The sequence below is a fragment of the Hirundo rustica genome, chromosome 8 (genome assembly GCF_015227805.2).
Source record: "Hirundo rustica isolate bHirRus1 chromosome 8, bHirRus1.pri.v3, whole genome shotgun sequence".
Taxonomy (NCBI): Eukaryota; Metazoa; Chordata; class Aves; order Passeriformes; family Hirundinidae; genus Hirundo; species Hirundo rustica.
The window spans coordinates 8,365,931-8,379,642 of NC_053457.1; the positions used below are offsets into that span (position 1 = coordinate 8,365,931).

Genomic DNA, 13,712 nt, shown 5'->3' on the forward strand with positions numbered 1-13,712 from the left:
CTTTCAGAATCTGTGAATTCTGTAAACCTAATCTTTTTTCCCCTTTATTGTTCTTATGGGGAAGTCAGCATCATAGCATGTGTTACTGAAAACTAACAAGCTAAATGGAGAAAGGTTTCAATGGAAATAAAGCCAGAAAAAGAAATATTATAAGTTATGAAGTTTTGCTCCATTGTAAGCTCCACGTTCTCCTTTACTTTTAGTTCTGTGCTTCTCATTATAGATCAGTAATTTGTTAAAATTTCTTTTTTGCACATAATATATAAAATTTAGTTAATATTATAAATATGTTACATCTCAGACATTTCATGCCAATTCAACTTCACTTCTCAACTATGGCTGTGTTGGACAAAAGTATACACTTGTGTTGCCAGAAGAAAAAATATTTTTCCTTTGCTGGCCTCATAATTCTATTTTCAATATTAATGTTGTACTCCAAACAGATCAGTTGAAGAAATTAATCAGTGAAGGAAAGAAACATCTAAGGAAAAAATAATTATACACCCAAAATAAGGCTTATCCTCTGCAGGCTTAAGGAAAACAGCTAACCAAACATCGCTCCTGGTCAGGAAATTCTCTTATTCATAAATACCAAGTGAAATGTCAGTGTCCCCCAGTGAGTCTGAGTTCTGGAAGGGCATTTGAAGGGCAGCTTTCTGATATGTCCCAAGCACTTGACCAATAGGTCCAGTGGCTTCTGACTGACAGCAGGAGCACACCCTGGCTTGGAGTGGATCTGGAGGATGCTCACCAGAATTATCTGGGAGTGACTACACCTGCAAGAAACTATGACTCCCTTTCAGGACTAACCAAGTCTGGCCTCTTCACACAGAGTGAAATTATGGCAAGATATAAATGCACCATTTACAGAGTAATTTTTTTTTTTTTTTTCCCCTAGCTTATTTTCTGTGACTCTTAACAGCAATAAAAGCCAGTGGGCAGTCATACTGAAAGAATATGCTACTGACTGGGAGGTTTGGAGTCGGTTAACACGATCAAATTCGAGGCTGTTGGAAAGGAGCTGCGGGCTGATGTTTTTAAGAAATTGCCTACATCACTCTAAACACAATTAATTAAAAGGTAATACTGCTCAGCTGACTGGCTCACAACAGTTGGGATTTTCCAAGGGAAAAAGTTTTTGAGAAAAAGATTTTTAATAAAAACACCATTGCGGTGTCTGATTTTTTTAACTTGTGATTTCTGTGAGCTTACTACAGACTTCAAGAAGAGCCACTTCAAGGCATAAAAATGCTACAAGATGATGAAGCAGTTCCAGTAAGGCAAAAAAGGAAGACAAATGTCCAAAGAGGGAAGTCTAATATCTGCAGAAATGTGATGCTAAAGCTATGCCAAAACCGTGATAAGTTGCATCGGCATCCAACACATGCAAATAAAAGTACACTAGACTAGAGAAGAAAAAGATTGATGGCCCCGACCCCAGAAGGACTGAAATTTCAGACGTGTAGCCAATATAGGCAGACAGGCTCACACAGGGAGGGAATATTTTGTATATGTCAACACCTCCCAGTCAGGTGCTGGTAACTGTGCCAAGAACTAAAAGCCTGTTAAACTAGTTAATAGGACTCAGGAGAAATGCAGAAAACAATGCTTTTAAGGTAATATCGCCTTAATTATCAATCAGGGCACATTTCTGGTGGCTTGGGGTTTTTTGTTTTTGTTTGTTTGTTTTTGTTTCCTGTCCTGGGTGACAACACGAAGGATTATCTTTTGGTGAGAGAAAAAAACCAAGACACAAATGCTAATATTAGGTTTTCATTCTGTGCAAGAACTATTTTTAAAAAATTAGGTCATTTTGTGATTAGGACTGGATTTCAAAATTTGAGTCAAACCCCAGTGTCAGACAGACACTTGCTCGTCTGCCTTAAACCAGGAAACACGCTGTTCTCTCTCCCACCCGTATAAAAGTCCTCTTGACTCATAAATGTGTGTTGTAAAGACAGGTGTCAGAGGTGATGAGACACAGGTGCTGGAAGGCACACCTGTACCCACTTAGAAAGGAACACTAAGGCACTTCCAGGCACAGACAGCCACACTGCAAAACTGAAAAAGGAGGCAGAGAGAAAAACTGGAACAGCCAAGTTTCCATGCTCAGGTACCCACAAAGTAATCTCTTCTTGCTCAGCATCAAACCCCAGAGCTCCACCCAGCAACTAACCTCAGTCTGTGGGGTTTCAGACATCATGGACCCAAACATTTAGCTTGTTAAAGAGAAATAAAGCAGTAGGAGCTCTGCATATGTGCAATTATTTAGGATTATTTTGAAATCCTGTATCCACCCAGGGTCATTATCATTACTTTCAGTTACAGCCCCTGCATATGCAAAGCTGTAATTTTAATTTATTCCAGGAGGCTCTGAGAGACTGGCAAAACCAGGCATAATTGGCTGGCTCAAGAAGAAAAAGCAGTGATGATATATGTAATGGATGTGCTGCAAAACAATGACAATACGGTGTGGTGTTACACTAATCCAAATAACCCCTTTTAATATGACTCACTGTGTGACACTCATTATTCCGGAGACTCCGCAGCCGACAATGCAGTGAAATGCAGAGAGACGTGCAAACAGATGCAGTGGTGATGTATGTCTGCTGTCATTAATTTAGCACAGGCAACTGACCCAGTCAAACAGCACTTAATGTTACATAAAATTTGCTGAGTGGTTTCTGAGTGTGCTCTGCTTAAAGCTGGTTTGGCCATAATGGAACCTTATTGGAAATATGCAGGGATGCACCTCGAGAGTCTACTTGAAAACCTGCTTTTAGAAATAGGCCCAATTCTGCAATCAAGCTTCTGCTCTTAAAAGTGGAAGCTCTACCATGTATTTTAAATTAGCAATTAGCTAAATTATCATCCATAAACCAGCTGTTAGAAGGCACTGAGTCTGACATCAGGTGAGGTCCAGTTGGCTGTCACCTAATTAAAAGAATAAAAGAAATTAAAGTTTTGCAGTCTGTTAATTTCATTCAATGTGGAATCATCTGCAAAGAAACAAAACTTCATAAAAATTATGTACAAGAGGCCACCTTATTCACTAGGTCTTGCTCTCCTTCACCAGAGAGCAGAAATTCCTTTATGAAGAGACAATAATACTCTTTTTCCTTCTAAGTAAACCTGAAAAAAAAAATGAGATATTACAGAATACTGCAAAGTTGCTGTGATAGAAAATTGTTTCAAATACATTGCCAAAGTTTATTTCCAGCTACCCTCAGCCAGAAAATAGGTGTAAATAAATTATTACCAAAAGCCTAGACACCAAACAAGTAACAGCAACTTGCTACAGAACTGGCGCAAGTAGCAAGAACCTTCATGGAGCAGTTCACATCTTCCCTGTTGCACACCTTACCCAGGTTGGATTTATCTCACCTGAAATCACATCTAAGCAGGGGTCTTATTCTGACATGTCCCACAGGTGAGCCTTGCCGTGAGTACCCCAGACAGCGATCTCCCCAGCAGGCCAGTGAAGCTGACAATGCACCCCACTCTCAACCAGCCAAATCTCTCTGTCTTATTTATCCTCTTCAACTGCATCCCTGTCTCCGTGAATAAATACACAGGACACGGTTCTGACGGGGGAACAGCAGGTTGCACCACAGTGTCCTTGCAGTGTTCTGCTCCCACATTCCCCACCATCCATTAAGTGCAATCACACAGAGCGCAGTCTAGACCTCACAACTCACAACCGACCCAAACCTGCCAGGGAAGAGGCTGTGATAGCGTTTCCATTTGTTACTCAACGTGAAAGGGGACATTCAGCCTCATGCTGAGATATTCAAGCTTTCAAATCCTTACCGACCTCGGTTCACCAGCTGGTAACCCAACGACAAAGAGAATGAGTGAGGGGTTCACATGGTACAGATGTTTCCACAGTTTTCGTGATGTTAAAAATAAACAGGACAACAAGAGAATGCAAAGGAACATTTCTCAGCACAAGCAGCAAAATGCAGTACAGAATGAGCGCTGGCGGATGAGCATGCCGATGTCTCTGCTAAGGAACTCAGGAGAAAGGAGGACTTGCAAGTGGAGAAACCTCTACTGTGTACACGCTACAGGCTGCAGTTACAGGCATTTCCAACAACACAGAGGCTAGGATCAAGGAAGTTCCAGGGGAAGGTAAAGATGAGGAGGAAACTAACAGGGATTCATCTGTGCAGGCATTTTCAACAAGAAACCAATCATCTGTAAGTTTATTATAAATTCTCACCATGCTTCTGAGGCCCAGCCTCACATCATTGGCCATCTCCAGATGGAAAGGGAAAAGAAGATGTGGGGAGGAAAAAAAAAAAAAAAAAAAAAGGATCAAGATAGTGAGGCTAATAATGTAATTAATATTTCACTCTTTTCAGCAAACATATAATTGCTTATACTTCTAGTCTGAAATAACATTGCAAAAAAGATGGCCCAGAGAGGGTGGGGTTTTCAGAATCTGACGTCATCTAAAATTACACCGTGAAGTGACAAATTACTCTTTCATGAAGGAAAAATTAAATTCACAAAGGTTCTATTCTAAAACTCACTAAAACTTAATGGTTTCTCTACATTGCTTTACACATTTTTTTTAATCCTAAATTATGATCTAGTCCATAAGGGATGCAATTTCTCACTCTAGTGAGCCCAAATCAAAGCGACACTACCCTTTAACAGTCTGAATTACTCTACCGGAGCATCAGGCATAACAGATTGCTCCACACCCTCCTTCACCATTCCTGTCTAGTCACATTCAAATCTCAAAAGTTCCCATTTTTGCCTATTATGCCAGGAGAAGGCAAGTTGGCACAGGAGACAAAGAACAGCTTCTACAACCTGCTTGATGCCCATGTTAGCTGATTTACAAAGGCCCTTTTCTCCACTCCAGCCTTACAAAATTAAAGCCTTACAAAATCTTTACACCTGACTGTTAGCCATAATTTTTGCAATTAAAAACTGAATTTTGAAAAGGTTTCTGTGCCCCCATTCAGGGCTGTATGTTGGAAACTGCCCAAGCTCCTATTTTGACATAAGACATGACCAGCCAAATCATTAAAATAGCTCAGCATGATAAAAATCTGGCCACCAGTTTCCCAAAAGATAACTCTTGCATACTGAATAATTCTGAAGAAATAGTACTTGTTATGTTGAGTGAGTTTTCATAGCTCTTTTTTCTATATGTGATTATAAATATGGGTCTGCCCTTACGGAAAACCTTAACCCAGACATTGATTAATTAAAAAAAAAAAAACTTTCCACAGTATTGGTATCTGTGATACCTTAATATTTTGGTAATATTGACCACAGGTTATTTCAGGTACTATAAAATTATTTAAATTCAATTGATAAATAGGTTTATAAATTGCATGTTAATATCATTGCATGGTAAGGTCAATCTTCACCAAGTAACTTCAATGCCCAGTTTCTGCTTCATACATGGTGGTTTCAAAGCAACTGAAGTTTGATCCTATGCCACTAAAAGGAATGTTTTGGTGTTCTACGTGAGATTAATAAACACCTCTTATTTAACTTTATGTACATGCTTAAATGCTTAGTCAGATCAACATCTAAGGCATTTTACAAACCACAAAAATGCAAAAGAAATTTGAGAAAAAGTCACATTTTATGCTTTTTTATTTTAAACTTTTACTGATTTTGTTATTTTACACCCCCTTCAAAGAGTCAACTTTAAAATTCCACCGTAGGCTGAGATAAGACATACAAAAATTAGCCGTGTAAACATTGTGTGAAGAATCTAAAATAATCTGACAAATTAAGGCTCCAATTCAGTAAAATACATTATCTCATGCCAAGCTCATGAGTAGCCACTGAAGTTCTCTGGGATAGGCAATGTAATGCAAATTAAGCAAGTACTTACACTCATCACCAAACTGAAACTTTAAACAGGTTATTTCTTTTTGATTTCCCTGCATGGCAACACTCATTTTTTAAACTTATTTCTGTTGAATAATTTTCTTCCCCCTCCCTAAGGTTCATGCCAGGTAAATCCAGATTATATCCCTAAGGATGCCATTAGCAGGGTTTTCTTATGTGACAGAGAAAAATTAACACAAAACCCCCTTCCTTGCAATTAGGGAAATACGCGGGTACAAAACTCAACTGCTTCGGGCAGCAGAAGCCTGGGCCCAGTGCCATAAATCATGGGGATGACATGTCACTGTTAAATCCATTACAGCCTTGGCCAAAATCTATGGTGATCAATAGCAGGAGTTGAGTGATTTCATTGGATTCTGGATGTGCACCCTGCCTGGGACCAGGAATTACAGAATATCTGCCTCACTACAGGCATCTCCGAGGAGAAAATCTTGTTTCGTCACCCACATAAAAAGGCAACATGGAATTAGTTAAGAAGCCCTTCCAGCTATCACCAGCTTCTGTACAAGGTAATTTCTATATTGTGTATTATATCAGCTTCTTTTTTTTTTTTTTTTTGACTGGTACTTCCAGCTTATACTTTATCATCAAACAACATCAAACTTTGCATTCTGGGCTGACTGATTCCTAACACCGCTTTGCTGATTTAAAAATGCTAGTTAAATGAAGTTCCTCAGCTTATTACATTCAAAGCCGGTTTGAAACTGAATTTCTAGATGGCATTAAAATGTATTATTTTGCCAAAGTTTGCATGATTTATTTTCCCCAAACAAGCCTTTATTTATTCTTAGAAAAGTAGAATACAATACAGTAGTACAAACAAATGATAATTTATATGCAACTGAGCAAAAAATGTACAAAGATTTCAGACATGTCATTAAAATACAGAAAAAAATAATTTAAAATAAAACCAAGATAAAATATAGAGAACATGCAATGAAGGGAAAATAAAATATCAGTTTGATGATCTCATGTTTCCTTTCACTCTCAAAAGGAACCATCCTGGGGCAAATCGAATTATCACACAAAAAGATAACACCACAAAGGAGACAAGGTAAATGAAGCGATGAGGAAAAAGACAAGGAAAGTGAAAATAATGGTGAAAGCAAGAGACTCTTTAATAATCAAAACCAACACTGCTGACACCATGCTGAAGGTACAGAAGCCTCGATCTGGCTGGAGAACTAAGGTGAGATGAACGCAGTACAAATCACAATTCTTAGCAGTGACAAATTTGGATCCATTGGACTCGTGTCTGCCATCTCCCATTCCCATTTGTAAGGTACGCTGGGATTCCTGCTCTTCTAATACCAGGAGAGAGTCTTAGCAGGTAACTTTAATGACCACTAGAGATGGAAGAATGGATTTCTGAGGTAGGCTGGGATTTGCACATCAGTGGACGTGGAAACAAGGGAGTTTAAGGCAGATCACAAGAGGCTGCCCTGCCCAGAGATACAGGGTTTTTTCCTTTCACTGTGTGCTGCCAAAATACTTTTGACAATATTTAGAGTAGTTTTGCTACCTCCCACTATCTCCTAGAGCTCGCAGAGCCTAGACTTTCTGAGAGTCAAGACATTATTAAGTTTGGAGTAGCAGGAAATAAGAATTATAAGGTGCTGTTACTAGTACAAAAGACCGTTCCCACTCTGAACAGTATCTGAAATGCAGCCTCCTTTTAATAATTTAAAAATAAAAAGGACAGAAAAGTGAAAAGAGTCTACTGAATAAAATGATTTTGCAGAAGCGTGAGAAAGGGAAGAAATCACAAACTAAGCTGTGAAGACTGTGATTGTTAATGAGTTATAAATTTGACACAAGTTATGAGACAATGACTAGAAGCAACTCAGGTGGAAAAGTCTGCTATGCCTTAACCAATAAAACCCCCAAATCTTCTTGCACTACAGACTCCCAAACACACTGGCTCCAGTTTCTGAAACACTCGCATTGCTAGGAATAGCACAGCTGGTTTGGAAAAATAGATTTCTGATTAATCATATATATTATCTGAGCAAAGAAAGAATCAAACCAAGAATTTCTTGGGGTAATTCTAACATGGTTATTCAAGAGCTGTATCAAATATAAGTGCATCAATACCGCTTCTTATGAGAGATGCAACAGTTATCAGATCCCAGAAAACAAAAAATCATCCTGCGCAAGTAACTAATTTTGTTTAACGTGGGGTTGCCTGTTAATTTTTTTCGTGAATAATCTCATGCGCAGTGAAAAATATGGGAATTTAACTTTCTTTCCATGAATAGTAGGATATTTTATCTTTGCATAAAAGTTTTCATTGTTTTGCAGTATATGGATGAAGTAGGAATGCTTTCTTCATGGTTCTGACAAGATCTCAGAAGTAATAATCTGCAGAGGAATAGCACATCACACAAAGACACAGCTGATAAAGCACAGAGGATGCTGGGGAGCCCACTGCAGGAAGCAGCCACGCTGGATCATAATCACAACAAAGATGTGAAAACTGCCTTTCATTCCTTCAAAGGGGATAAAAGATACCAACAATCTGATGTTGTGGCAAAGCCCTTGGCTGTTAAATTATCCAAATTACATTATGGCTTACTGATATTGTGAAAGAAATGCATAGGACTCACACAGAAACTTAAAGAAATCCAGAGGCAATTGTCAAAAGTTTGACATTCATATAGTACCAGGTTTTAATAACTTCATCTGATTGCTCAGTCATTTAAAAAGGACATAAAGTGACTGAACAAAGACTCCAGAATAAATATTAATTGTTCACAACTCCCTAATTTGCTGAAGCTTATGAAAGTCCAAAGATTAGGTATCACTATTTCAGGCTGAGTAGCAGCTGTGGAAATTCAAGATTTTAACGCACAGAGATAGAATATGAACAGGCTAAAATTCACTGTGGGTATTGGATGACTGGGTACTAACAGTGAGTAGATGTTGGTTATAAATTCCAGAATATCCTTTTGGAAAAAGATGACCTGGTGCAATTTTTTTCTGAGTTAGAAAGTAATAAGGCAATTTTAACATTACCAGATATTTTCCAGCTTGAAGAGATTGCAAACTTGAGCCCTATTAGAAAAATGTGGCATGCTGTTGCAGCAGTACATTCTTTTCCTGATGCTGGAACTAATCTTTCTTTTGTTAATCTGATCTGATAAGGATTAAATAGGGATAACATTAAGATTTGTACAGCAGAACTCATTAGAAACATTTTTACAAATCTCCTTAAAATAGTATAAAAACGTCTTGTATCAACATCCTGAAATAGATCAACGCAGCCCTTGCTCTTCTAGCAAGAAATTTCACTGTTCCTTGAAAGATACAATTGTGAACCAATGGCAACAGGGAAAAATCAAGGAAATTCATCTCTCCTGGAGGTTTGTCTTAATGAATTGACTTAGTGCATAGTAACAATACTAATTTTTTTATAATTTTTGTGGGGTCGAGTTTCTTCATATGCAAAAAATCTAAAAAAAAATGTTGTAATATTCTAATATGTCCCCTTGACATAACTCTTCCTAAGAAGTCTACAAATGATCAGGTTAATATCAACGTCCAAGTTATGTAGTCAGATTTCAAAAGACAGGCTTCTGTTCATCTCATAGTTAATACAGTGTAATTAAGGGCTGTGATTTATACCATGCAGACATCTGAGTCCCTGGAAATCAATGTATTGGCTCAGCCTAACCTCCACAAAAGCCTAAGGAATACAAAGTGGAAAAAGAAAAGACAACAAACTGGCAAAAAACACCACCTTAATGTCAGCTGAACACATTTCTCCAATGCTAGCAAAGGCAATGCACATTCTTCTAGCCAAAGACTTCACAAACCCTCAACATAAAAAGTAAGAGTCTTTACAAAATGCTTCTTCTCCTTCTCCAGCAAGCTGCACGCCACCCAACCCTGTCCTAAATCTGCCATAGTAGTTGTACATTCATTGTTCCAACATTTCTTTTTTTTTGAGTTGGCAATTGTTGACATTATAAAACCAACCAAATGGCTCATGCCAATGTGAGAATGTTACACAAGGGCTTCACAAGTCAGGACAACTCCTTGTTCAATTCTGATTCCAGCAGAATTTTTTCCAAGGGATTTACAAAGCTCCTGACAGGGTGGCCACAGAAGCCAAATGCTGCCACCTTCTCTTTGCCTCATAGGTGACATCAAAGTCTAATGTCACTGCAAGAAAATCAGCCTTTTCTGTGACCCTTCACAAGCTCTGCTTCACAGAACAAAGTGCCTGGGAGACATCCTAGCCCCCAAAATTTTTTAGGTGATATCACAACACTTGTGTTTTGCCAAAGCCTTCCAAAAAGCAAAAGAAAATCAGCATGACTTGAGTTTGCAGCTCTTACTGAACTGATGACTTGGCTGGAGTACCAGATGCAGCTAATAGGCAGATTTTAATGTTCTGTGTTTGCTCCTTGTGCTGTGGCTCTGTCATTACAGCTCTTGCTGCAGAAGTGCTGGCTAACACATAGTTAGAAAAGGGCTATCCTCAACACACTCCTCCGGGAGATCAAACTCTCCTTGTGCTTTTGGCGCCCTATGCCAGGTTCAGCCACCGCTCCTGGCTCAAGCGGAGGAACACTCACACTCACACCCCCTTCAGCCCTGGATTCTATCCTTCCCAAAGTTTTGAAACTTGGTTCTTCTAAACACATCAAAAACCTTCAACCTATTCACCATCTCTTTCAAAACTTGGTTTCCTACCTTGATTGCAGTAGCCATCAGATGTCCCACTTCAATCCCTCCTCACTGGTAGTGCATAAATAAGATATGTCAGGCCACTAATCTGCCAGGAAACACTGCTACATTCATTTGCTAATTTAGTTGAGTGGATGTCGTGGTCCCTGTGACAGGAGCCCATTATCCCTGGTGTGTGGCAGGGCCGGAGAAATGTGGCCATGTTAAACGGGTGGCCACTGGCCTAGGCAGAGGGCTCCTGAGGATCCTGCCTGTCCCTGGCTCTGGGCAGCTGTCACCCTTCCCTCCAGCTGCTCTGATCAACCCAAAGGTGCCTCTAGCTGCCTGCCTGCCACTGCACCCAGCTGTCCCTTTCATGGAACCCCTCATCCCATCGCATCCTGCCTGGCACACCCTCTGTGTGACTTCCTCCAGCCGGCTCAGCCCAGCCCTGTGCCCTCTCACTGGGAACATGCACCTCCTCGTTCAGCCTTTACACCTCCCGCTGACTCTGTTCCCCCTCTCCTGGCAACAACCCCATCACTGATCTTTCTGGAACCTGTCCATGCTCTGTTTAAGTTTAATTTGCCTCTAACCCAGCCTAGTTGTGCTCCAAGGGCAGGTCCAGCCCCACAGACAGTGATCTCCCCAAGCACAGCTCTACCACAGGAGTAACTTCAGTTTACTTTAGAACACAGAGGGGTAAAGGTATTCCATGTTTGACAAAGAAACTGCCAAAGAGCACTACAGATGTACAAGAGCAACCTTAAAGAACACACTGGAGGGAAAGGGGAGGAGACAGACGGGAAAAGGAGAAAAGATGGGATGGGTTAGGCACAGGTATGCAATAATCCTTCTTACAGTTATTAAAAAAAGAAAGGAGGGGGACGGGTGAAAAAGAAAATATTTAAACTCAGGAAGACAGATTCTTTTTCAGCAATGGAAACTGAGTATTCAAAACTCCTTGCAATAAAAGAGTGAATTATTTCACTTTAGCTATATGAAACTGCCTTCAGGTCATAGTCTCATCTCACTCTGCAAAGATACACAAAGGCAGGTCCCTGAGCGTAGAGAGGGGAACACATCACACAGTATGGCCAGGTAAGTGCTTGTGCACGCAGCTTGAGGACACTTTGGGAAGCATCCCTGCCCTTGCCCTGCAGGATGTCACCATGTGCAGTGAAACACCTACTGCTGGGTTTTAGGCCTTTGCAGCACTAGAGTGGGGACACCTTTGGAGTTACAGCAGGAGCAACTTCTACAAGGCAGCAGGGCAAAATCACAGGATATGGAACTGTTTGGGCTGGAAGGGACCTTGAAGATCCCCAATTCCAACCCCTCTGCCAAAGGCAGGGACGCCATCCACTAGACCAGGATGCCAATTTGCCAAAATTGCTTACAGGCGACAGGTATGTCAATTAGTCTACTGCTCTTGCAACTTGAGAGAGATTAGAACTAGTGGGCCATGTGCTATTTTCCAGCTGAGGTGTAGTAGCGCAGTTCACTGCTATTATTTGCTTGTAACAAACAGCTGTTCCAAAACGAAAGCACCTACAAATGCCCCAGTGTCTCCAAAATAAGGATAGGTTAGTTTGTTAAACATTTAATCTATGTAAACAAATACAGGCTTCATGCAAGACAGATCTGGGAACAGACTAATCATTCTATCTTAGCATTGCTAACTATTACTTGCTGCTGTGCATGGGAACTTCAAACCCAAGAACTTCTCAGACATAATTTCCTAGATAAAACATGTTATACGAAGGTCAGCTTCCTCGGAGGCTCCTACTTTTAGAAATAAAACCGACTTCAAAAGAAAGGAAGCACTTAAACGGTGTCACGGCAATATGGCTTATTCAATTATTAACTAGCTTATTTATTTTTAATTGCTCGTGTACCTCTTCAAACTCAGCCTAGGTCAGCCACGAAGGAGAGCAGCTACCAGACGTCTGGCAGCTGCAGAGCCTGCACAGGATGGACATGGATCTCCCAGCCAACGGATGGGGGCTCAGGTCAGAGAAAACATCACCACGGATGGCACAGCCGGGTGCCCGTGGCTGGCCTCCCCGTCACTCACAGCAGAGTGGCCGAGGGCGTGTTTCTGAACCACTCTCTTACCCCTAAAGGTGGTCTCTCCAGGTCAGGGCTGAGGCACATTGGTGGGGCAATGAGGGGAAGTTTGCACTGCTGCTGCCCATGCTGTATCTGCTCTACAAATAAATAGAGGACTTTAGTCTCCAGGGCTGTCAGTTTGGCACCTTCCATGTGCACAAAAGACACTTCTGTTTGTTTGCTTTTATTTTCTTAGAAACAACCCCCAAAAAGTTATATGCAAAGCTTAGTACGGCAAATCAAAATAAACCAAATTTATTGCATAAGAGCACCTAAAATCCCAAAATTTCCACTTGCTCTCTCTTTCTTTTGTGTTTTCTATTTTTAATTGTGATAAGAATAAAAGTTATGGACCTCTTTCGGTGTTTCTTGATGACAACGGTTGCTGTTCCACCACAACTCCAATGCTGCCACCAAGCAAGCAAGAAGAAGGCCTATTGCTAAAATGCAGAAAACGCCTGCAAAACTGTGCAGCTTGAGTGCCTTCCCATCTGTCTGTGCATTGGTGTGGCTATTCAGGTCACAACGTCCCATCCGTGGCCACCACTTCTGTTTAAGGACATCCAAATCTCCACTTTCTTGCAACTCTAGGATCCTGCAACAATTTCAAAAGACAAGTATTATTTGCAATAATACTTTTTTACAGGTTTTTTGATTTTTCCTCATGCTTCACTCTACCTTCCCACGATTCAAAACTCCACCCTGCTCCACCACCAGAATGTTGTATTCTTCATCTGAAACTCCCTTATACTAAGATTTCTTTCTCCTCACAGCAGCAGGTCAACTCCACTGGGTAACTTCAGGAAAAGAAGAGACTGTCAAAATTTCCACTGCTATGTGAACAGCGTTTCCGAGGGAAATCACCACATTCCATTTAGTTATTCCTGGTCCAGCTACATTCAGCTGCAGCAGCTGGCCCCACTAGTGAAATGCTCAACCCACTCCACTGCTGCTCTCCTACAATAATTCCAAAAATATGTGAGGCTAAACATGCTACTGTTTGTGCACCACTTAGTACAAATCTGTTTAAGCAGCAACCAACTAATTTA

General features: G+C 40.5%; 1 protein-coding gene across 6 annotated transcripts in view; it reads right to left on the minus strand.

Annotated features, from left to right (window-relative positions):
- GRID1 (glutamate ionotropic receptor delta type subunit 1) overlaps positions 1-13,712 on the minus strand; it is a 539,944-nt gene that overhangs the window by 4,421 nt on the left and 521,811 nt on the right. For 5 of the 6 annotated variants that reach the window (XM_040071277.2, XM_040071278.2, XM_040071275.1 and 2 more), the window contains 2 exons: positions 13,018-13,258; positions 12,670-12,756 (listed from right to left, as the gene is read on the minus strand). In XM_040071277.2, coding sequence (XP_039927211.1) covers positions 12,670-12,756; positions 13,018-13,258 — 328 coding nt within the window. The remainder of the gene's footprint in view (positions 1-12,669; positions 12,757-13,017; positions 13,259-13,712) is intronic. The other variant, XM_040071276.2, reaches the window with a different exon arrangement.